Here is a 21,731-nt window from a genome sequence, read left to right as displayed (position 1 = left end):
AAACTGCAGGAAGATTACAAACCCACCAGGCCAACAAGAGACTTGGCAGGTTTAGCCTTCACATTCAATGATGAATGTGACAAACCTGCAAGTTTCTGACCACCAGATCCAGGTTTTCCTTTTGGAAGGGAACATTTTGCCTCAGCATCACTTTTCCCAGGCCTCAGCTTGCCAGGCTCCCCACCGGCACAAATCACCATCCTCCCAAGTTCTGACTTCACATTTAAAAGCCTCCGGAAAACCATGTCTCCAAACAACCCATCCTCCCTTCGAGCGTGTCGTGGTGCCATCCCTCACCCAGGATGTGCACTGTGGGCTCCGAAATCCTGCTCCCATTGCTCCTGTGTGACTCCGGTCAGGTTATACAGCTCTGCCGGCTGCACGTGGGAACACGGGGGAACATCTCCAGAGTCTGCAGGTCGGAGAAACGCAGTCTGAGAAACAGTGTTTGTGGAGAACTTAGTATCACAGTAATCGGGAAAAAAGAGAACGATTTGTAGTCTCAGTGCATGGACAGGTCACACACCGAATAACAAGACATCAGGGCTGGAAAAGCATCCTCCCTTTTCCGGCTGGGTTATAAGGGGCCATAAATCGCCGACGGAAGAGGCAGCGGAACGAGCCGGTTTGCACGAAAGGCGAAGCTGAGCATCCCCACCGCTCCCGTGCAGCTTTCGTGTTTTACATACATCTGTTTACTTTTTCCCTAACTGAGTTTTTTCCCTGCACGCGGCTTTCAGCGGCTGCGGAGGCGCGGCGGTCCCGGCTCACGGCCCCGGGCCGGGGGCAGGTGAATCCTCCCCCGGGCGCTCTAGGCACCCGCTGCCGGGCGGGACCCGCACGCCGCACACCCGCCCCGGCCGTGCCCACGGGCCGCGCATCGCTCGTCGGGCGGCCCCCGAGCACCGCCCGCCCCGCGCCGCGCCGCGCCGCGCCTCGCCCAGCCCGGCCCGCCCCGCCGGGCGGTGCTGCGGCCGCCCCCGCTCCCAGCAGCCCTTGCAGCCGCCTACAATGAAATTTGCGAAGTTTTTTCGGTTTCGGCGCCATTTTCGAGTGGACTCGGAGGTGAGGAGGGAGGGCGGGCAGGGCCGGGGCGCCGCGGGGAGCGGCCGGCGCCCCCCGTAGCCTGTCCCCGCTGCGGGCGGCACGGCCCGGCCCGGCCCGGCCCGGGGGGGGCTCGCGAGACGGGGTGGGATGGGGGGGGCTTGGCGGGACCCCCTCCCGCTGCTGTCTCGTGGGCGGGGTCGCGCCGCTCCCCGCGGGGCACGGGCGGACACGGGTCCGGCCGAAACTTTGCCGGGGGGGTAAAGAAGTTAAAACCAACCAAAACTATTAAAAAAACTTTTGGGGCGGGGGGGTGGGGAGCGCGGCGGCACCGACAGTGCCCCGCGCCCCCCCCCCGGGGGAGCCGCCCCGCGCCGCACAAAGGCGGCCCCGGGGGGCTCGGGGGGGCCGTGACGCGGCGGGCGGTGACAGCGGGGGAGCCCCGGGGGCGGCGGGCGGGGCCCCCCGGGCCGTTGGTGCGGGAGTGGCGCGCGGGGCCGGTTCCCACGTGGATGCGGGGCGCCCCCACGACCCCCCGGGTGCGTTTTCATCATGTACTTTGTTTTTTGTTTTTTTTTTCCCCACTATTAATAATTTTTTTATCTTTTTCTTTTGAGCCGCGCCCGCTCCCCGCAGGTGGAGCTCGGGGTTGAATTTTTTTTTTTTCCCGTTTCCCTCTTTATTTAAAGCAAACGCGGGGACCCGCGAGCTGCCGGCCCAGCGCGGCGTCTGCGCGCCCCCGCACGTAGAAAATAGTTCTATACACACAAAAAAAGCGCTAGTGTAACCGAAGAATAATTCGCCGAAATAATTTAAAATATTTTAAAAAAACCACCAATTGTCAGCCAGCTTTTGCTTTTTTTTCCTTTTTCCCCTCGATGGTTGCTCGGTTTGTACAGGAAATTTGAATATCCTGGCAAGGGCCAGCTTCCCAGGGCAGCCTCGCAGCGCTCTGGGAGCTGCAGTGATGGAGCAACATGCACGGCGCTGGGACTTTTCCCTCTGTAATTGATCCTACATACAATATTTTTCCCGTATATGCGTTAGGTATATAAAGACAATTTTTTTGCATTCGGAGAGTGAGTTTTCCAAGGTTAAAACATTAATTGCTCCCCCCGAAAACCAGAAATTCTGCTTGTGTGTCTTATGTGTGTTAAGTGTAGGTGAGGGACTATCTGCCAAGTTTCATCATCTTCTGTTCTGAAGAAATCCAAAGAACTCACCGGCAACTGTAAAAGTCTGTATTAAGTTAATCCACTTCGGTGGGAAATATAGTAAAACTGAGCTGCTAATGCAGTAAACATTTATGAAATATAAGAGGGAGCTTTAAGTAGTGCTTCAGGCAAACTGACCTAAACCTAAAAAAGAAAAAAAAGAAATCAGTGTGCTTGTTATGTTTTGAATTATTGTTCATCTGACCAAAAAGAAATAGGTTTTTTGTTTGGCTTTTTCCTGTTCTTAACAAATAAACTTCATGAATTGGGCTTCTAGATCTGACCCTTGTTGTTTAGAACTGGATGAGATGACAATGCTAAATCTTGGAAGTAACAAGAAGCATCATACTTTTCTTCTCCTCAGCAGTGTTGAGAAGAAACTGTGGATCCTGGAATTTTACTGTGGATTTTACTGGTTTTCTGGAGTGCTGTAAGTTGGAAGTCTTGTCCTGCAGGCCTTTGCAGGCGCCAGTAGCTCCCCGTCCCACTAACACCCTCACCTTGGTAAACACAGCTGATCCTGCTGGTAACAATGTCAGGCTCGAGTTTCACATCGAGTGAAGTTAACGAATTCATTTTTTGCATTATTTGAATCTGCCCCTGGTAGCTGCAGTTTGGTTTCGGGTGTTCAGCCCCACCTAAGAGCGTGTCAATGGTGTGTGGTTTAGCGCGGGGAAGGTGAGCTGTGCTGGAAGGAAAACGCGCTGGGGTTTATACGAACTGCGTACTGCTTCCCTGACCCTTCTATGGGCAAATTTGTGAGAAAAAAAATTATTTTTGATGAAGCATGTGGGAAATGACCTGCTCTTACATGGCTTCGACAAGAACAGGGACAAAATTTATTTTCTGCATTTATTTTGTGTCCCCAGGAGCAAGTCCTGGCTGGGCAGAACAGCGATTTTGGGTGATGGGGAGATGCATTGTAGGTGCCGCGCAAATGCAAGTAACTTGGCTGCGTGCAGTTCCCACGTCGGACTGCTCAGGCTCCTTCACAGCCACTTCTCCTCCCGCAGCCCTTGCTCACCTTCAGCAGCCCTGTGAGGCAATTCCTGCCGGGAATGGCAGAGCTGGAGCCATGTGGTGGCTGTCAATCAAGCACCGGGTCTCATCCCAGCTATTGGCCACATTTGTAAATATTAGGACGTGACTTTTGTTTAAACCTCGTTGTTCAAAAGGAGGCAGCAACGAAAGTATTGGGATTTTTCAGAGCAAGGCAGATATGAAGTGTTCTGGTGGTTCACACCCTTATTTTCGTTTTGTCACCGTAATTTTGCCTTGCTAATGAGTGTCTGGGACTTGCAGCTGTAATGAGATGATTTACTTTAGTCTTTTTGTAAAATAATAAATCCCTCTTTTTTTCCATTTGTTTCAAATTAGAACAATGACTTCAGGATTTGTTTGTGCATGTCTCCTGGAAAACTGTTTGATAGCAGAGCTGGGGGTTTTGTTCCTATTTTTTTCTATATATAGGAAATGCTTAATATTTACTTGTCTTTGAGCTCACCTAGCTCTGAAGTGTGTGGGTCAGTAAAGGCTCTGTATACAAATTTGTTCTGTCATGGGCTCCTGTATTTATTTCTTTTCCTTTCCCATGGCACTTCTTCTCACATATTTTTTCTTCTCTTTTTTTTCTGGTTAGTGTCAGTGAGGGGGGTAAGGTTGTATTTTAAGGGAATCCAGTATTTCAGGGGGAATTTGTTTTGGTTTTGTGTATGTGTTTGGGATTGGAGTCGGGGGTGGGGTGGGTTTTGCTTAATTGCCCAGTATACTTTGGCAAGCAGAAGTTGCATTGTTTTGTGAATTGCATTAGTGGTTCTCTGCATGTTCAAATTCCCCAGTTATTCGGGGGATTTGATTAAACCTCTGTAGGTGGCTGGCTTACATAGATGACAGGTAGAAGTTTCTATTTCTAGAAAGAGCTGGTGCACACACTGTGGGCATGGAGCTCTTGGCAGCTGAAGGGCTGTTGCAGTGCTTTTGCATTGAGACGGAGCTTTTGGAGCAATTCTCCTCATGTTTGGGGCTACCAGTAAGCAGGACACCCCTGTTCCTGGTCATAGTGGGGTGCCACTTGGAAGTTGAAGGTGCTCCTGGGATGCTTCCTCTACCTGACAGTGAGAGGGGGCACTTGTGGTGCCACCACAAAAGCATCAACCCCCAAACAGCCTCTCTGCATCTTACCTGCCTGTCCTAGGCCTGGTTGGTCACCTAAACCAGCATAATTAAGATGTTTCCTTTGCTTCTGGTCTGCCAGGACCAGTAGAGTTGTTCTTGCTGCTGCTGTTTTAACCCTTTCAGGGAGGAAGGTGGGCTTGCTGCTGGCCATGGTTGTGAGCAATGGCTTTCCCACCTGCCCAGAGCTGCCCCTGGTTTTTCTGGCTCATTCCTCATTTCTCTACAGCTGGGTTATGATTTGGGGTTACCAGTGTGCCCTGGGTGTCACTGCCCAGAGTCACACTGAGCCAATGGTGCCAGTAGCCCCAGGAATGGGGAGAATAGAGAGGAATGTAGTTATTCTGCTTCATAGTCTGCCCTACTTGGAGCTTAAAATTTGATTTTTTTTTTCTTTAATTTTAAAAATACTTGCACCTGTCTCTGTGTACCTTGGGAGGGACCCTGCCCAACAGCCCTGGTCCCTGCTCCTGGAGTTGCCCCCTTCTGCCAGCGCCTCTCAAACCCTTTCTGTTGTTGATTTGTAGCTCCCACTGAAGCAGCGATTGCCTGATTGTGTCTAGGGAGTCCATGCAGGAGCTGATGTGCCTGTGTTCAGAGGTGAGTTGGGAAGGTAAGCTCATGTCCCACCAAAATACCTGTAGCATCTGCATCCCTCTGGGTAGATGCAGGTCCCTCTGACACGCATATCCCTTCTTGGGTACTGCAGGTAATACCTTGGAGACATTCAGGTGAACTCAAAGCTGAACAACCGTATTCAGATGCCAATTTCTGATTTAAAGTTGAGTTTCCAAAGCACAAACTAAGTTTGAAAGAAGCTGAAGTGTGAGATGGGATGATTCAAACATGGAACTTTCTATTGCATAAAATATTGATGCTGTCATGTCATAAACATGCATATTTTCTCAGATACGTATTTCACTGCCTATCCCAAATTTCTAGTTGCCCAATACTCTGTGTGAATGTTGATTTTTCCCTCTGTGCTAGAGGCTGGTGGAGGTGTATTGAACCCTTGCTTTGAAAAGTCCTCACTAAAGAGAGCTCTTGCCCTTGTTGTTGAATTAGACAAGAGTCTGGTTTATATAAAAATATTAATTAAAACGTGAACCTCAAACTCCATCAAAATGGATTCTAAAGCTGAACATGCTTGCTGTTGTTTTTTTCTTTTGGAGTCACTTGAAGAGAGGAAAGAAATAAGATTGCTCAGGTACAGTCAAGTAGAACATTGTTACAGAAGTAATTAATGGTAATATTATGTGGGGGGTTGTTTTGAATTAGGTTGTACAGGTTTAACACTGGCTACGTGTTGGCTTTGCAGCGAGTAGCAGTTGCTCATTAGGGAGTTGGCCCTGGTGCTGTCAGTGTTGAGGACACTGAAGTAGTGAAAATATACTGCTTTTTTGTTGGCAAATACTTGATTTAAAATTTGAAATCACTTGGCATGGGTCACAAGAACTTTTGAAATTCCTGTTTTTAAGTTTGCTAAAGAGGCAGGGACTCAGCAGCACATTGGGCACAAGGGGATGGCGCAAGAATTCGAAGCCAAGATGTAATTTCTGACATTGTTCAGTTTTTTTGTGATACTTCTTTTTAAGAAAATTAACTGAAGGAAGTTGTCATATAACTGGTGGGGGGGGGGAAGGTTGAAAGAAAACACAAAAAATATCAGTCTGTCTGCACAGCTCCTGTGCAGCCTGGCAGGCTAATGTGTAAGTGCCACTGGCAGCTGCCTTCGGCAGGACTGCGGCCCCTTCCTGCCCTGCTCTGGTGCTTTCTGCTCTGGTACAGGCAGGGAAGGTGATGAAGTTCCAGATATCTTTAATTTCTGGTCACGTAAAGTTTGTCCATTCACATGGTAAATAACCATCATCTAACCTTTTTAAAAATAAGGGGTTTTTTACATATCTCAAAAGTCAAATTGAGCTGAATAAAAGTATTTTAAGGAAAATTTAACAGGTTTCAACTGTTGGAATCTGGATTTATTTTTCTGGAATATTAACATTGTGACTTCTGGAAAATCCTTGATTGTTAGTGTCACCTAAGAGGAAAGTACAAGGTAACATTTCCCCACAGACCATTTGGAAGGGCTGGGGAGTTCTGCAGGCTCTTCACAGTAGCAAAAGCAACAGATCTGCTGGGTCTGAAAGTGTATGATTTGCTGGGACCCAATACTAAGTGTTGTTTGGGGCTGGGGGGAACAGTTAATTTCTGATCTTGTTTCTGAAACTGGTTCATTTGCACTGTATAACTGCTTGTTCTCTTATAGTTACAGACTGTCTGATAGTACCTGTGAAGAAAAAAAACCCTTGTCCTGTGGTGGTAATGCACGCATGTTAAATGTCTTCATTGTATAGTGTTCTTCAGTTCTTTATATCATGGTTTTAAAAAAAATTATATATATATATATTCAAAATACCATTTGGAATGTCAACATTCAGTGGGCTTTGAGGAGATGTAGCAGCACATCATGGTTTGTAGGGACAAGGAGATACAGACCATTCTGGGCTGCCTCATTACCTCAAGGATAAGACAAGAAAGTGAGCTTCTGGTTATCATAGATGTGGAAGCTAAACACATTCCCATGTATCTCGTTAGTTCAGGTATGTGTAGACTCGTTCTCTTGGTGCTTGTACTGTGCACATCCTTTGCAGCTACGAATACATCCCCTATGAGCTCGTGTTTCTGTGGCCCTGAAGGCAGGAAGGACTTGTGGCTCCTTTTTGTTCTCCAGCATGGGCATGACCACATCCCATACTATATCTACCCCTCATCTATTGCTCTTCGGTCCTTTCACTGGCAAAGGATTGGCCAAGGGACCCTTGCCTTGTGTTTGGGGCAGAGAGGGGGGTCTGCAGGTCGTGGAGAGCTGTCAGCAGTGCTCTAGCAGCACGTAAATACTGGAGTTTGGGATCGCCTGTTGCTCTCCAGTATTGCATTGCTGCTTTAGTGAGGCTGGAAATCGGTCCCTGCTGCAGGAGCCGGGGCTCTGGCTCTTGGGGTCCCTCCGTGGCACCCCTGTTGTGCCTCCCACACTGCCGGGGGCTCTTGACTCCCACCCTAATAAACCACTGTGGAGGCAGCAACCAACAAGGGCTTGGTGTCGTAAATGGGAAAGGGGCAGGGGCTGCACCCCAACACTGCTGGTGGGTACTCAGCGCCCCAGCCCCAGGAGTGGAGGGGGCGGGGAGCCTGCCCCAGGAGACGGTGATGAGCCCTTCCCTGGGCTTTGGGGGGAGGCAGGACCTGGGGCTGCACAGGGGCAGTGCTGGCCCCTGGATGCACCCTATCTCAGAACATGGGGAGGACGTGTGGGGGACATTGCAGGGGTGCAAGGGCTGGTGGGGACCAGAGCTTCAACTGGGTGGGAGGGAGGGACCCTGTAGTTGTGCCTGGGGTGCTCTTGGGGAAGCCCTGCTGCAGGAGGCATCATCTTTCCCCAGATTTCTGCAGCTGCCCCAGCCTTTCTCAGGATACCCCAGCTCAGGGCACAGCCAGCATAGGTGGGCTGCCAGTGCCCAGCAAGCATCTGGCACCACTTGGGCCATGGTGGAAAGAGTTTGGACCACCTGAGGATTTGCCTGCATACCCACCACCACAGTAGTGAGCTCCTCCAGAACTGTCCCAACCCCATGGTGAAAAGTTTTTCCTTAACATTGCACCACTTGAAGCTTCCCAAACCCTGCTGCAATAGACACAAGGGCCACCACAGAGTCGGATGCTCCTGGGAAGGGCTGGGGTGGTGCCTTGCCTGGTCAAGATTCATCTGATATGGTGGGAATGAGCGTGTAGGTCGTGCCAGTGATGGTGCATCATTAACAGGGGGCTGTTAATCCAGCAGCCTCCTGGTGGTTGTGAATTCCGGAACATTTGTTTTGATGGCTATTTTAAGGAATTACTAAATCACAGGCAATAGTAGGGCAGGGGAAAATCCTCTTGCTGATTTACAGCTTCAGTCCTGGTCTGTGCATGGAGTGTCAGTATGAGGCACCCCTGGAACACAAATGTCTGTGGCATGGGGAGGAGCAGCTTTTCAAAGCCTCTGCCCTCAAAGGGGTCAAACTCACCATGTTTGGGCACACAACTGCCACATTCTAAACCAGACACTGGTATTCTTCCACTTGTGTCTGTAAAATGGTTGATTCCTGCTCTCAACAAGTTAAGCCATTAACTACTGTATACCATACTGCTTGCCCTCTGAAAAATAACTTGATGAGTGACTTGGTTAACAGGGAAATTGGTCAATAAAGTTGGTAATTGTCTGTACATTTATATTAATTTTGCTTTTTTTTGTTTTTAAGGTTTCTATTGACATTTACAGGTGCAGCGTTAAGATTTTAAATGTCTTTTACTTTTTTTGGGCCAGTTCTATTGTGGTCAGTTTGATTTTATTCAGGTAGAAAAAGACATTTTCACCATGTTCACAAACTGAAGACTCCTGCTAAAACTGCTTTCAGGCAACAGTATCCTGCAGTATCAAAATGGGAGAGTAAAAGCACCGCAGTTTGTAGAGCAGCAGGCAAGAATTAAATATAAAGGCTAAATCAAGGCAATAGGATCCCAGGGGACAGAAAAATGCACCCATGGAGGTGGCTGCACAGGGGGTCAGCAGCACAAGCTGTGGCAGGGATGGATGGGCCATAACAGGGGCATGGGGATGTTGGGAGCGAGGGTTGAGGGTGCAGGACAGGGCTCTGCAGCTGCCTGGCTTCCATGACTTGTGTGCCTCCCTGCTCTGCTCCAGATACTTCAGGATATTGCCAATTATTAGTACAGAAAGTTGGGGATGGGGGGGAGACGACAGACATCCAGCTGTGCTTTTTTCTGAGAAGCTGGGGAAGCTCCTGTCATTTTTTTTCCTGAGATGCAGAAGTTTCAAGTGCAAGTTGATTTCCCTATTGCATTTGAGTACAAACCACTTGAAAAAAAAAAAGCTATAAATGCCTTTGCAAAGCATCCTTGGGCTCACCAGTCCCACACAGACCCACACTGCAACTCTATAAGGCATCTGCAGAGGGGCAGCAGCAAAGCAGCCTCGGCAAACTTCTCTGTGTAGGATAAAGAAAGATGCGGTTTTTTGTTTAAATGTGATATTTGCTGCATCAGGAATGCATTTGACCACTGTGGAGGAAAAGTCTTTGAGCTTCCTCAGTAGTTCTTGCTGTGATTTTATAAACAAGCTGGAAGACAGCAGTTACCTTTGGTAGGTAAATATGTGCAGCACATCATCACACCACTGCATGGCTGCTGGGCTTAGAAGACAGTCATTAAACAAGCCTCTAGTTCACATGTTTCTACACTAATCTTTTTTTTCTTTCCCCCAGACCAAAACTGTCCCACGTACTAAGACTGAGGTTATGTTGCTCTGCTCACAGTACCAGAGGTGGTGGTGTGGGAGTCAAACAAGGTGTTGCAGATTCCTGTAAACACTGGAAAAGCAACCCAAAAAGCCACCTTATCTACCTTCAGCATTTTCCTCCTCACCTCCTTTGATGCAGAAGGAATTTTTGGCAAAGGCTGGCAGCTTGTTGTGGTATCCAGCATTATCTTGCTTTCTTTGTACTTCTTGCCCACCCACCTCATCTCCTTTTCCTCAGTTCACATCCAGCGTGTTCAGAGCCAGGACTGGCTTTGGCAGGTGTTTGAGCAGTGCCCCTTGCACAACAGCAACTCCCAGTGCCTAATATTAATGACTTCAGGTCTTGCTCTTTGCACTACAGAGACTTTTCATATGTCTCACTCCCTCTTAGCAAGGGTAGGAGACCCTGGCTGTGTACCCAGCTGTGCAGCTGCCCCCAGTGCAAAGCTGCACAAAGAAAAAAATCTTGGGTTAAATTAGATGTGGCAGGTGTCAGCCACATAGCAAAACAAGCCAGCTCACCTCTCCCATGAGGGTTTGCTAAAGTGGTGACCAGTGCAAACAATGGCTCTGGCGCCTGGATGACACAGTGGTTTCTGGCAACAAGCTCACCAAATGGAAGAAAAACACTAATTCAGGTATTTTATTTTCTGAAGCAAAGTGTAAGACATTGCTCTCAGCAATTTCTCATGTAAACCCATCCTTGTGGCTGTTCAAGTAACAGGATACTGAAGGTTACTCAAACTATGATTCAAGTAGAGCATATATTCATTTATAAACTGTCCAGAGTGAGTTCTCATGCCATATGGTCCGTGAGAGAAAATAGCTTCCCCCTTACACTGAAAAGAAATTGAGTGTGCAGAACTGCCAAGTAAGGTCTGATGGCCAGGAGGGGACTGGGGGAAGATGCAGCTTGGCAAGAGGGGGTCGTGATTATGCTATACTAGAAAGCTCAGGGTGGTTTTCTAATTGCAAGTTAAGGAGTTTACACCACAGAAGATACTTCTACCCCGTATTTTGTCTCTCATTGCTACAGGATATTTTGCATTTTGTGAATGAAGGAGAAAAACTTGTCATGAAAGAAACTGGGGAGGAAAGATCTGATAAAGGCACTGCAATGAACATTTAGAAGCTCACACACACACTCCCCACACACACACCATTACTGTCCTCTTCCCTGCCTTAGGGTTGGCTTAGTCACATCCCAGTTCCTCAGATGGGAAACAGGCAAGTGAAGCATCAGCATCGCTGCTCTGGCACTTCCCGGATCCACAGGAAAGGCAGCGCATTCCATCGATACCCAGGCAGTCTGTTCCTGGGGAGAAGGATTTTGTCCTGCTCCAACCTGCAGGACAGCCAAGCCAACCCTTTGCGCTTCTGCCAGCCTTGCCCCACTGCCCCACAGCCCCGCGCTGGCCGAGCGCACGGTGGCAAAGACGGAATTCCCTGCGGATCCCGGGGCTCCAGGGGCAAACCCAGCCCCACACCACCACCCACACCCCTCTTCCTGATTGTGAAGGGCTGGGGTGGGGAATCAAAATGTGTGAGAGGGCACTGACTGACTGGGAGTCCCCTCACACACCCCTAATGCCCAAAGCTGTATCTTAAAAAGTACGATGATTTCCTACAGTTCACTTGGAGATACACAGGAGACACACGGGGGTTGGTTCCCTTTCTGGTTACAGTGGGCACAAAATAAAGATACCACTAATAATGACTTGTTAGATAAACACCACTCTTCTTGGAACAGGTTAATCTACCTGCACCTTGATTTATATACCATCACTGCCTATCTCTCCAGCTGGTTCCACAAGGATTTCCACCTTCCAAGATGATGTTTCAAATTATCAGTTGGTGTTTTACTGGAGCAGAACCCACACACAGAAGAGCATTTGCAGCCACTCAAGTATGTCCCCAACACATACCTTGCACCAGCCTTTTATCACCTGGCAGTTAACTAGCATGATCTCTCTCTCAGCTTCTCTAGGGATGAAAATCCTCACAGCCAGTTCTTAGATTGTGCTGAATCTTTGTGCTTTTCTAGCCCTACCCTCTTCACCTTGGTGCCTGCAGTACCATGAGCTTACTGAGTACTGGCATCCGTGCAGAGCTGGGAAGTGTTCTCCCCATCAGAATACTCATCAAACTACAGCTGCTTGGGTAATTAAATAGTACAAAAATTAAAAAAAAAAAAAAACTACCACAAAAAAACAGACCACAGTGATGTCTCAGCTTATAAAGGTGCTTGCCAAGAGTGGAGATCTGATCTTGCAAGGTGCAACCTGCATGGGAATTAAAGGCAGTCGAGGCAGGGCAGACAGTCCTTTAATAACTTGTAACCAGCTCCCTGTAAGCCCTGTCAACCCCTTGCTGCTGGATTAGTACATACTTGACAGGATTGTCAGAGCATAATAGACAATGAAAAACACCACCATTTAATCAGTCAGGCTATACAATTACAAGGCAACTGAAAGATCCTTATTTGCCTCAATTTTCAAAAACAGTATTGCCAAAAAAAAGCCCCAAGTGAAGTGCCAGCTCAGTTCACAGAGAGACTTTTCATCACATTTCTGTCTGAGCTACCAAAATGTACAGAAATGCCAGATGTCACAGGGAGAAGACAGTGTAGCAAAACCTGTAAATATTCGAAATTATTTTTCCAGCCTACATACATGATTCATAAAATGTGGAACTATAATGAATTTCAAATGCCACATCAGTGTTCAAATACAAGATATTCCTCTGTGCTTTCATAATGCTTTAACAATGTATGTCTGGGTAGTATAAAGCTGGTGTTTAACTTGCAAAGGTGTGACTAAACCCCCAGTCTTTTAACCAAAATTACCAAATAAAAAGTAACAACTGCAGTTTCAACGATTTTCACGTGAGGATTTATCTTCCTGTTGTGCACATACAGGTGCTGTGAAAGGCTGCAGTAGGTAGAACTATTCTAGGAAGGGTGAGGGAGTGGGTAACTTTTTATCTAAAGAATTTTCAGAGACCAACAAAAGCTTCTGAATAAGGAATCTCTCTGTGGCGATGAACTTAATCTGACAAGTACCTATGTGAAGTCAAAACACCCCGGTGTCTGTTCCACGGCACCTGAAATGTGGGAACATTCAGTAAGATTTTAAGTATAGACCTTTTCTATCAGACAAAGGTGGTGTGGTGGAAGGCAGACCTGGGCTGCTAGAGCATCATTCCTGGTGCCAGTGTGGCTCAAAGCATCTTCCCAAATCTGTGACCACACAGTCCATGCAATTCCAACCCCTGCCCCCAACAGTATGGGAATTCCCCGCTCCAGCTACAGTGTGAAAGATAAAATCCTTGTTATGACTAACTCAACCCCTCCTCTCTTTCCCAAATCCCATCATGTGAATAACTGCCGGTAACCATGACCAGAAAACCTTTCAGGAGATGGAGTGTTTCCTCTTCTTGGAGATGCACTGCATATTTTTGCAGCAAGTCACAGGTTCTGCAACAGGCAAAGGTGATTTAGGACAAATTAAGAAATACAATCAGACTTTGTAGTGCATTGGAAGAAAAACTCTTTGAAAGAACAACCTACAGTATAATTATGATCAGTATTCTAATATTTGTTAAAGAGAATTCTGATTTACAAATAGATCTTCCACAAATGTGGTCATTTGATCTGAATTACATTGTGTGAATTCATATTTTAGGTCTGCTATTAACATCATTTATATTAGGTCAGCTGTAATTGAGCAGGCCATGGATAGGCAGTAGTGTGCAGTACTTGGAAAAGTACAGACTCAAACTTCAAAACCACAGAAAAATCTTTCAAAATAGAATCTTTCAAAAACTCCATTGTGTATTAAGCACTGAGCAGCATTAAATCTGAGGATGTGGTGGGAGAATCCACATGCAGAAGTACAAGAACCAAAAAAAGCACAGGTGTGAGCTGGGCTGCCACATTCAGAACTGAACTCCACATGAACAGAAGTGCTAATGAAACAAACCAAAATGTTATTTACAAAATGGTTGTGGTTTTTTTGGGTTTTTCCCCATATGGATACGTTTAATGAACATAGAACCTCCACTCTTCATTTTTGCCAAGACAGAACAAAGGACAGTGCTTCAACTGTTCTCTCTGGAATCTGGTTTGGTTAGAGAATATGCAATTGTTTCAATATCTTCCCACAGCACTTTTATCATCTCTCTCTTAGACAGGATGACATTAACCAGAAGTTCTACAAAGGTAACAAATGTAGAGTCTGCCTTCACTGTCACAAACACTTAAAAAAATATTATTGAGAAGAAAATTTCAAGAGCACTTTAATATACAGAATGAGTGGGATAGATGTGTGGGGCTTATTTTAAAGAGACAGCCTTTATTTACAGTACTTTGCTTTGTAGATCTTATAAAGTAAACATCACAATACTTTTTTTTCCCACAAATATATTAAAATTGTTTAAATTTAAAAGGCAATTCCACAGACTGATGGATATTTTTAAAGGAAAAAAATCTAACGGAAGTAGGCAGCTCAACTAAAACTAGATTTTAAACATTCTGTTTTGTCATTCCATCTTTTAAAAAAAGAAAAAAGGAAAAACACACTTTTCACCCAGACTTCCTTTACAGCAATAAGGCAACTCCAGGAGATTTGGATGAGCTTCTTGGAGATTATAAATACTGTAACTGGCTGCGCCCCATGCTTTATAACACCCAAAGGTGCAACTATCCATTAATCACAATCACATCTGTGCATTAAAATATAAAACTTAAATTACAGATTTAAAAAATATTACTAATATACTTCCCTATCATAAAATGTTTTATATTTACAGTACTTGAACTATTTCAGTTCTGGGTTGATGAGGTTTAAGCAATTTACCACTGCAAGAGTTAAGACTCTGGAGCTCACAAACAGCACAACCCAACCAGGGGCAGCGATAGTCGGTAGAGTCATAGTGCAAATCAAAATAAGGAGTGCAGAACTGCACTAATTGTTTACATTTCTAGAATATAAATGAACAAGACAAGCTCTTATATTGTACATGCAATAAATTACAGTAAGCATATGGCAATGGGGCTGGGGCATTCTACAAGTGTAGCTGGTGTACCAGAGCTGAAGCCTGTCAAAGATAGGACTCAGTAAACAAAACATTTCAAAGCTCTGTTGACACAGCACTTGAACTCTGCTTTCATGCTTTGTACTTCTGCTTCCCCGTCTCACTGATCACACAGATATGCTGAAACAAAATAAAATAAAAAGCTCCTGTTAGGAAAGTATTGTAAGAGACCAACATTTGACATCAATAACAAGCTTCTGAAAGCAACACAAGTGTGCTGTACACACTTGAGGAGGAAGAATCTTCTGACACTGTTTATGCAGAAAAATATAGGCCTTTTTTTGGTCCAAAAATCTCACCATCCCCTTCTTTCTCCTCTCTTAATTGTCCCACCCACTGTCTGCTAGGTCTGGTGAGACCCAGATGAAGAGTTAATGATAAAAAGAATAAAATATGAGCCCTTCTTAACTTCTCCCCAGGTCTCTCTTCTTTAATTCTGACATAACCAAGCAAATGCACTTGTTTGTTGCAGACATCTGGTGAGACAAGAAACTTCACACAAACTTCACATTATTTCAAAGCTGGCAGTTGTGCAGCCTCCACTCTGCATGCAGCAAAATAAATTTTAGTTTCATCAGAGCTCCAAATGCTGCCCTGCTGTTCTTGGGCTTGGTTGCATCACTGGAACATGAAGCATGATTTACAGAGCAGGGAGAATGATGTAAGGAGATTTCCCTTCCTTCCTCCTCCCCAGTTTTAAATGGAGAAAAACATACGGGAAAAATTACTCACGTTCAAATCTCTAAAGTATTCATTATAATCTAGGGCGTATCCCACAACAAATTTGTCTGGCACTTCGAATCCAACAACTGAAAAAGATCATAAGTCACCAGTGTGTTAGAAAAGAACTTCCTAGAGTTCACTAGACCTTTTTACAGAGACAATATGGAATTTTATAGCTGTAGATTGTAACTCATTTTATTTCTTCCACTTAAGTACCCTCAGATTAATATTTGAGCTATTTTACAATTTTAACTTACTTTGTTGATTTATCAACTAAAGGAAATTAAATAGATGTATTTATTGGTTTCCACACAGCTGGCTGGTGCTAGCCTGCAAGAAATGAATGGAAGCTCTTAAATTTAGTGACAGGATAATATTATGAGAATGTAAAATCCCTTGAAAACATCCTCTGACTTATTTAGCAAATATGTACGAAAGTGCCAATGCTTCCTGGCAGTTCCTAGATGCCTGACATGCCAGTGCAGCAGCAGTGGACTGGTGAGCACAAGTCCCCCTCACAGCATGATTCCAGAGGCAGCGCCTCTGAGAGCTGGACCTGCACTCCAGACAGGGCTGCAGGAAGGGTCATTTGCAGGTTTCAGAAACAGGTGTGGGTTGGCTGGTTTGGGTTTGCTTTTGGCTTTTGTTTGTTGCTGGTTTTTGTGTTTGGTTGTGATTTTTATCTTCAAAAAAATCTGCCTAAAAAGAGGACATCAACCATTCCAGATTGTCTGAACAGCTGTAGCAGGACACTTTGTCAGGCAGTACCAGTCCACCCTGTCTACACACACTATAAAATGACCCAAAAAATTAAATTATCTAAAATATTAAATTTCCAAAGGGCTTTTTCACCTCATGCTAAAATGAAAGACTCCTGAGCAGGAAAGCTGTGTCTTTTTTCTCACCCTGGCTACAATGAGGAAAACAGGGAGATAAATTATGCTATTCAAATAAAAGGCTGCATGCACTTTTGGAAAAACTAAGGTGATGTTTCACACTTACTGGGCCTCACAATACAGGGATAAAATGGAGGCTCAGCCATTTACTGCCTTGTTCTCTGCTCCTTCAGAGTTCACATGTCCTGCTCTGGACATGTTGTCTCTGGGGACAGACGGCAAAACAAGTCATCTGCTGCAAGATGCTCCAAAGGCACCATTAGCACAGCTAAGCCTATAATGAGATCCCAGGAATGAGAGGTGTCCTTGAATGAGGGGAACACCTCAGTGAAGCCCTGACATATTGTACAACCTTGGAAAGGAGGAGGAAGAGGATGTGATTCTGCTGCTCAATCCACTTCACTTCCATAATGAAAGTAACAGGAATTTAGCATCTGGAACAGGGCTAAAACACACAGCCCTGCCCAAAGCAAAAGGAGCTGTCACTCTCCTACCACTGTCTGCGGTGGATGCTGTTCCTTCACTAGTGGTCTTGGGACAGACAGGAGAAGACAAGAAGGGAGTAATTCAGATGCCCAGACATAACCAGTGCCAATTTAGGCATCTTATCACTGTAAACCTGTATAAGACCTGCTACCCTGTGTGGTCCTCCCACATTCCTGGGGACAGCCAAATGGCAGGAGGTGGCTAGGCTAAGGCACACAAATCACTCCCAAAAGTGTCAGAAGGTGAATCCAGCAGATTCCACTGACTGAAGCATTTGACTTTGTGCAAGCTGAGAGAATCTCCACATAACATAGGTGTAACTTAGACCAAAATATCAAACTTTGATTTCCAATATATTAAAATGTTACAAATCCTGATTAACTATCTCAAAATACTTTCCAGATACTTAAATTATCTAAATAAGAGCAAAATCTATCAAGAATAATTAGTGAAAAGCTATTTGGATCATCCTTGGACTTTGAGCAAAAGGTTCACAATACACTTGACATACTTTTAAAAATGAAAAATGGTTGTCAAAAGTCACTTACAGTCTGGCCGATATCCCACACTTCGAGGAGTTCTTTTTACCAACAAACTGTCAAATAAAATCAATGTACAACTGAAACATGGAAAAGCACCACATACAAATATATAAGACTGTTTTGATGACAGAGAAGCTGAGTTAGGCCTAAGTGTGCATAACTGACAGCATAATTACACATATTTTAAACCATTATTTTACTTGCAGGTACAAATTATCATCATGACAAAATCAAAACTTCCTAGAATCATGAATAGTTCATGATTACCCTAAAGGATAAATAACAGGTCTGCAAGGAAAAGCCTGGGAGCCACTGATCTGGATGGATTTTCACTGTGAAGAATGACTTAATGGGATTTTATGTATGTTAGGAACTTCAGGTGCAATTTACCTTGCAGGTAAAGAGGCAACAATCTGGGATGTGGCCCAAGAAAAAAGCCCAACAAAAGCGTAAGTTTTACGAAGCAAAAGTTCAGCTGCTTGAATGTAACCTCAATTGCACTTGTGCAACTTGTCCTTAACTGGATTTTGCTGGAAGTACTAATTCCCCCCATAAAGAAAATGTAATTGATTCTGGTGATCAGGGGATACAAAACAGCTCCAGTTTCCTAAAATTAATGGTCAGACGGGTAAAAATCATGGAGATACAGAGCTGGGGGTACTGTGCTAGAGAGAAATGCCCTGCTACTTTAGTTTCATTTGCTCATTATTCAGTAGAGCACTTCTACCTCTTGTTAAGACAATCCCACAGGCCTGACATTTGTCTGTCTGGGAAACAGAGAGAAAAAGAAAAGGTGGTTGATGGCTGAATGTGAACAGGACCAGCATAACTCTGTACACTGAGTACAGACCTCCTTCCCTCCTGGATCATCCCTGAAGATGGGGCTTCATTTGCCACAGTCACAGTTTTGATTTTAGCTTCTGAAACTTCTAATTGGGAGACTTAATTTTTGAGAATTGCTGTAGGATTTGATCAAAGTAACCCCAAAATCACACTAGCATTAGTTCATATCTCCCTACTGCAACTACTTAATTGCCAGAAGGAAATTAAATAAAAAACTAAAAAAGAAAAACCCAACCCAATCAACAACAGCAACGACAAAACAACAACCAAAAAATTAACAAAGAAAAGAAATAGAAGAGAGAGAAGTGAAGCAACTAAGAGAACATAAGACTATCTAGAATGATCATGTTTCCCTAATCAGGTCTTTGGCAGACCCAAATTACTGCAACAGATTTAAAATACAGGAAATTGGTCTTTGAACATATTATATTATATTATATTATGTTATATTATATTATATTTAAGATTTATGCTGTAGTGTTACAACACTTTCCAGTGACACATATTTAAAAACCAGCCAGGGAGAAATCCACAAAAGCCTCACCTTCAGCAGGTCACCTCCAGAGTATCAGCAAGAAGAGCTGTTCTGGTAAGTCTAACAACTGCTTTGTTATGGCAACACAAGTGATTAGATATTACACCCAGCTCTGCTTTATCTCTAATCCCCAGCAATCATTATGCTTTTATTGGAAAATACACAAGCACAACATAGCAGTGCAACAGAGGCAATTTAAAAAGGAGTAGAAGGGATGTTGATACTGGTTAATAATACAATATCATCCTCAACATTTCTTGTTGATTGCAACTTATTTAATTATGAAATGTTTTGAAACTAATTGATTAAAGGTATAAATAAGTAGAAAAGCCTGGAAGAGCACATGGGTGGCTGACTCTAACAGAATGACCTCTAAAGCTCAGCTGCACTATGCACACTACACACTCACTCACTCACTCATGTTAGTCTGCAAACTAATTTAATTCTACAATTAAAGAAGGAAAAATAGAAAAAATGTCTCCATTGCACGAGTACACCACTGCAGTATAGTGAAGTTGCAGTTAGTGCCAGCAAAAACAAATATCTTTGGAGACACGCTACATACAGGTGAGTGACAACCACTAATTTTTCTTATTCCCCCTTCTAGCAAAAGTCTACGTTTATGAACTAAATTTGTGTTGAAAATTCCTCTATCAACTTGAGAGGGTCATTCTTTTAAGACCAAAAGATTTAAATTCTTTTAGATACTTCTAAACGTCAGTGGTAAAACCCCACAAACCTTACCATAATACGATAGGCAAGAGGTGTTCCAGGCATGCACAAGTTATTCCCTTCTGAAGCACAGAAATTCTTCCAGCAATAAGACTGGAAAGAACAGTGCTTCCAACATCCTTAACATATATATGTGCTTATAACAAGCAAAACTGCTTTAGGAGTTTTAACAAGTAGTAACTTCAACAGATCACATATGACTCCTGCAGAAATGTTCCCTCCTGTTTCTCTTTCATGGGAATGTGTTCTATATTTGTTTTCACTCATTGGTTTGGTTTTTTTTAAACTCTGTGTCCTTCTTAAGGTGAAAACCAGCACAAATAATCATCATTTACCTGGCTACCTTCACCATCTTTGGATTGTACTGTTTAAGTAGAGAGAGCAACGTTTTCATTGTTTTACCAGTATCAATTATATCCTGAAAATAAAAACACTCATGTAAGACAGAATATTAAACATGTCAGACTAACACTTTCGAGTTTCTACCACCAAAATTGCTCATCCACAGCAGCATGAAAACATAGCAAACTACAGCCTGTAAAAATGCTCACAACCAAATCCAGGTGACATGAAACACAGTGCTGGGCTTACACAACCACGCTCAGTAAAGTGATCACACACACTAACAAGAGCGCTTAATTGTTGTGGATAACCATGACTTTGGAAGCAGTTGCTAAACAAGCAATTACTGCAATGACCTTCTTGGCTCCTTCTGGAGATTTTATGGCTTGTGCTCCTTGAAGCAATGAGACAATGTTTAATTAGAGTATGATAAGAGTAATGTAAGTCTTGCTGTTGAGCTCAGTTACAGAGTATTCAACGGGAAGAAAAGCAAGAAGGGAAAACAGGCAGAACAAGCTATTACTGCAATTAAAGGAAAAGGAGTACAATTTAGTTTACAGAGCCAAAAAATACTTGAAGAAATTGCACTGGAAAGTCTGAGTGCAATTCTGAAGTCTAAAAAACTAAAATAAACATTGACACATCATTTTAATCCCATTCACTGCACATATAAATAGAAAATAAAAAGAGAATATATGGCTTGAAACTGAAACATCAGAAATGGCCTCACTTGGACTCAATCAATCATACCATCTTTAGAGGGACAGTCCTTGCCCTGGCCTAAAATCAAAATCTATTTGAAGTGAAGAAGGCAGACAGCAAAGAAGCAGCAGTATCCTGGTTTCAGCTGATTTTCCCATGATTCCCAATTAAAATAAAAATCAAGCAACAAACTCAACAGTGCACCTGTCAGCATTAGTATTAACACTCAATGCTTTTAATCATTAAACTCCAGAGAAGTTAAAAGATGTGAAGGTAAACAGATAAAAATCAAAGTTGGTAAATAAACAGAAGCAGCTACTTCCATGCTCTAAGAGAAAAGCAGAACCTATTACTGATTTTGTGTTGTGTGATGAGCTGTTTATTGGAGATGAATCTCCATTTTGTACAGAATTTTTTTGGACATTAAAGGAATGCAGTATAGAAAAGCCTAGTGTTCAAGACATTAAACTTACAATAGATGTGCATTTTATCACTTGACAGTTAAAATGGTGATCAGTAAGTGTTCATATTTGACAGTGTGTAAGACGAGTCACTGGACAGATGATTCACTAAACAAATAAAAAACTAACCTAATCTAAGGATTACATTCATCTGAAATGGAGCAGATACATAATCAAACACATCTGCCTATCTGAAGCAAAATATACTTCAAAGGACATCATTGATCACACAATGACTGCTGTATACGTACTATTTTGGTAGGAGTTTCAGAACTGAATGTGCTTCCTGTGGAGTAATACAAACTTCTCAAACTAAGAAAATAATACTTAGAAACATATTTTATGAGAGGAAACATCCTTTCCTTTGGCTGATGAATCAGCTGCCATAGCTGTTTCTTTGCTTACAAACATGCCATTTCCATTATTTGGAGCCTTAACACATTATTAGATTGCAAATCCACTTTTCCTGTCTACTGCTGCTGCTTCCCTATCCTGAAATTGTCAATTGTATTCAAGGAAAAGTGATACTGGCTGAACATCAGCAACAGTGTTCATCAAGACAGAGGTATGAAAGCAAGAATTAAGCAAC

At 43.9% G+C, this 21,731-nt stretch overlaps 1 protein-coding gene and 1 long non-coding RNA gene across 4 annotated transcripts in view; one reads left to right on the top strand and one right to left on the bottom strand.

The window, feature by feature from the left end:
- The first annotated feature begins 962 nt into the window (after positions 1-962).
- Positions 963-8,699, top strand: LOC109145033. 3 transcript variants are annotated; one of them, XR_005604704.1, is made up of 4 exons: positions 968-1,065; positions 2,626-2,688; positions 4,958-5,030; positions 5,140-8,699. It is a non-coding gene; the product is annotated as an uncharacterized LOC109145033 (long non-coding RNA). The 3 variants fall into 3 exon arrangements; XR_005604703.1 differs by having other exon boundaries at positions 963-1,065; positions 2,623-2,688; positions 4,958-8,699; XR_005604702.1 differs by having other exon boundaries at positions 967-1,065; positions 4,958-8,699.
- Positions 8,700-12,205: 3,506 nt separating this feature from the next.
- The window catches only part of HPRT1 (hypoxanthine phosphoribosyltransferase 1), an 18,334-nt gene continuing 8,808 nt past the window's right edge, over positions 12,206-21,731 (bottom strand). The window contains exons 6-9 of the mRNA XM_039572190.1: positions 19,973-20,055; positions 17,534-17,580; positions 15,613-15,689; positions 12,206-15,000 (exon numbers count right to left, since the gene is read on the bottom strand). Coding sequence (XP_039428124.1) covers positions 14,953-15,000; positions 15,613-15,689; positions 17,534-17,580; positions 19,973-20,055 — 255 coding nt within the window. The 3' untranslated portion in view covers positions 12,206-14,952. The remainder of the gene's footprint in view (positions 15,001-15,612; positions 15,690-17,533; positions 17,581-19,972; positions 20,056-21,731) is intronic.

The sequence above is a fragment of the Corvus cornix genome, chromosome 4A, assembly GCF_000738735.6.
Source record: "Corvus cornix cornix isolate S_Up_H32 chromosome 4A, ASM73873v5, whole genome shotgun sequence".
Taxonomy (NCBI): Eukaryota; Metazoa; Chordata; class Aves; order Passeriformes; family Corvidae; genus Corvus; species Corvus cornix.
Note: the sequence above shows the minus strand (reverse complement) of the source record. Positions and strands in the feature narration are given on the sequence as shown.